The sequence below is a fragment of the Myotis brandtii genome, unplaced genomic scaffold (genome assembly GCF_000412655.1).
Source record: "Myotis brandtii unplaced genomic scaffold, ASM41265v1 scaffold114, whole genome shotgun sequence".
Classification (NCBI taxonomy): domain Eukaryota; kingdom Metazoa; phylum Chordata; class Mammalia; order Chiroptera; family Vespertilionidae; genus Myotis; species Myotis brandtii.
Window position 1 is genome coordinate 1,253,358 of NW_005353927.1, and position 3,067 is coordinate 1,256,424.

The 3,067-nt window shown below is 58.8% G+C and overlaps 1 protein-coding gene across 1 annotated transcript in view; it reads left to right on the forward strand.

The window, feature by feature from the left end:
• The window catches only part of EHD2 (EH-domain containing 2), a 19,202-nt gene that overhangs the window by 3,280 nt on the left and 12,855 nt on the right, over positions 1-3,067 (forward strand). Inside the window, exon 3 of the mRNA XM_005857863.2 lies at positions 2,703-3,064. Coding sequence (XP_005857925.1) covers positions 2,703-3,064 — 362 coding nt within the window. The remainder of the gene's footprint in view (positions 1-2,702; positions 3,065-3,067) is intronic.

Below are 3,067 nucleotides of genomic sequence, written 5' to 3' on the forward strand. Positions count from 1 at the left end.
GAGTCTGTGCCTCTGCCTGGCTGTGACACTGTGTGCCTCTGGAGAACCGTGGGGGGCTGTGGGGGCTCCGAGGGACTGTGGGTGACGGTTCTCTGCGCACAGTGTGAGCTTGTGTGTGCAAGTGAGAGCGTGAGGGGTGTGCCTCTGTGGGACTGTGTGATCGTGTCCGTGCGGGCGCCTTGGCGCCTGGAAGGTTGCGGGGCCGCGCGCGCATCGCGGGTGTGAAAGTGCCTCTGCTTGTGCGCGTGCTGGTGTCTGTGACGTTGTGCGTGTCTCCGTGTCTGTGGCTGTGTGACCACGGATCTCTGTGAAGGTCCCAGGTTGTGGGCAAGAGTGTGTCTGGGCGTCTGCAACTTGTAGCGTGTGGCCGGGTGTGCGCTGGGCGGGCGCCTGTGAGTGAGCATGTGTGTGTGTGTGTGTGTGTGTGAGAGAGAGAGAGAGAGAGAGTGATTGTAGCATAATGGAGCGCTCTGGCCCGGTTCAAATCTGGACTCTGCTATTTTTAAACTGTGGGACCTGGGCAAGCTACTTAACCTCCCCGTGCCTCAGTCTCCTCATCTGTAAAATGGGAATAATAATAGTATCAGCCTCACAGGTTGCACTGAGGGTTAAAACTAAATGTCAGAATGTGCAGAGCGCCTGGCTGGCGCGGCTCAGCTGGCTGAGCGCGTGCAGGTCGGGGCACATTCCCGGGTGCCCGGTTTGATCCCCAGTTGGGGTGCGTGCCGGAGGCAACCGATCGATGTTTCTCTCTCACATCAGTGTTTCTGTCTCCCTCCCTCTCCGGCGCGGCTCAGTTGGTTGAGCCATGCAGGTTGGATTCCCTGGTCGGGGCACATTCCCGGGTGTAGGGTTTGATCCCCAGTTGGGGTGCGTGCCGGAGACAACCGATCGATGTTTCTCTCTCACATCAGTGTTTCTGTCTCCCTCCCTCTCCCTTCCTCTCTCTCTAACATCAATAAAAATCTGTTTAAAAAACCTGTGCAGAGCACTGAAAACAGTGTGTGGCACACAGTAGGTGCTGCGGGAGTGCTAATGGGACTGTTTTCCTGGGCGAGTGCGCGTGCGCCCGGCCTGTCTCTGCCACGTCTCCATTCCCACGCTGACTCAATCTCCCTCCCGCCGGCCCTCCCGCATGAGGCACACTTTCCAAATCCGGGCTGTGTGTGTGTTTGTGTAGAAACGGGAGGGCGGGGCCCCAGCGGCCATCCCTCTGGTGACCTGGCCCTTCCTCCCCCCCAAACAATGTCCCCCACCCGGCCCTCCAGGCCCAGCGGCCCCAGGAGCCGGCTTCCTCCTGGGAGGCGGGGCGGCACCAGCTCCCCAGCTGGGCAGGGAGGCCCGTGGAGACTCCTGCTCTGTGGCCTCTTCCCTGTGTGTTTGAGGACATCCCTTAATCCAGCGGTTCTCAACCTGTGGGTCGCGACCCCTTTGGCGGTCGAATGACCCTTTCACAGGGGTCGCCTAAGACCATCCTGTGTATCAGATATTGACCAGACGATTCATAACAGTAGCAACATTACAGTTATGAAGTAGCAACGAAAATAATTTTATGGTTGGGGTCACAACATGAGGAACTGTATTTAAAGGGCCAGAAGGTTGAGAACCACTGCCTTAACCTCTCCATGTTCTCATCTGGAAAGTGTGTGTGGGGGGGAGGAGGGGCATAAAAGTGTGTGTCTTCTTGGGGCTGTTTGGAGGTTCAGTGAGTTATGGAGCAGAGCATGAAGTGACCTCAGGGAATCAGCTCTGGCTCCCTATTCTGCCAGTTAACCTCTTGTCCCCCAGGGGGCCACTCCGCAGCCCCTCCTCTGAGAAGCCCTCCCGGACTCCCCAGGCGGGGTCAGGCATCCCCTCTGGGCTCCCCCACCCCAGCCGGACCCCTCTGGGGACAGGTCTGTGTCCCAGTGGGCCGGGAGCCCGGGAAGGGCAGGACTGGGCTGCCTGAGCAAGCCGTGTCCCAGCACAGGGCAGGCGTGAATGACGCCCACCGGGTCTGGCATGCTTCCTGACTCGTTCCATGCACTCAGCGCTGCTGTGGGTTTTGTTTGTTGGTTTTTTAAAAAATTGATTTCAGAGAGGAAGGGAGAGAGAAACATCAATAATGAGAGAGAATCATTGATTGGCTGCCTGCTGCACACCCCCTTTTGGGGATGGAGCCCACAACCCGGGCATATGCCCCTGACCAGAATCGAACCTGGGATCCTTCCGTCCGCAAGCTGGCGCTCTATCCACTGAGCCAAACCAGCTAGGGCAACACTGCTGTATTTTAACAACCTGTACACCCGAACCAAGGCATACCACTAGCATCTGCTGAATGAATGAATGAGGAATGGATGGATGGATAGATGGATGGATGGATAGATGGATGGATGGATGGATGGATGGATGGATGGATGGATAGATAGATGGATGGATGGATGGATGGATGGATGGATGGATTGATGGATGGATGGATGGATAGGTGGATGGATGGAAAATGGAAGGGCTGATTGCCCCTGTAGCTAGATGGCTTGAGGGACTGGGGCCAGAGTGACGGGGGAAATTTTGGGGGCTGCGTGAAGCAGGAGCAGTGGGGTACTCCCAGGACCTTGGCTATTTCACATAGACGGCGATTCTGATAGTCAACCCAAAGGGATGGACGCCTCCGATGGCTGGAGGGGGAGGGGCTGACCTTTGCCCCGCCCCCTCGCCCCCTCCAGGCTACGACTTCCCGGCGGTGCTGCGCTGGTTCGCCGAGCGCGTGGACCTCATCATCCTGCTGTTCGACGCGCACAAGCTGGAGATCTCCGACGAGTTCTCCGAGGCCATCGGCGCCCTGCGCGGCCACGAGGACAAGATCCGCGTGGTGCTCAACAAGGCCGACATGGTGGAGACGCAGCAGCTGATGCGCGTGTACGGGGCGCTCATGTGGGCGCTGGGCAAGGTGGTGGGCACGCCCGAGGTGCTGCGCGTCTACATCGGCTCCTTCTGGTCCCAGCCGCTCCTCGTGCCCGACAACCGGCGCCTCTTCGAGCTGGAGGAGCAGGACCTGTTCCGGGACATCCAGGGCCTGCCGCGCCACGCC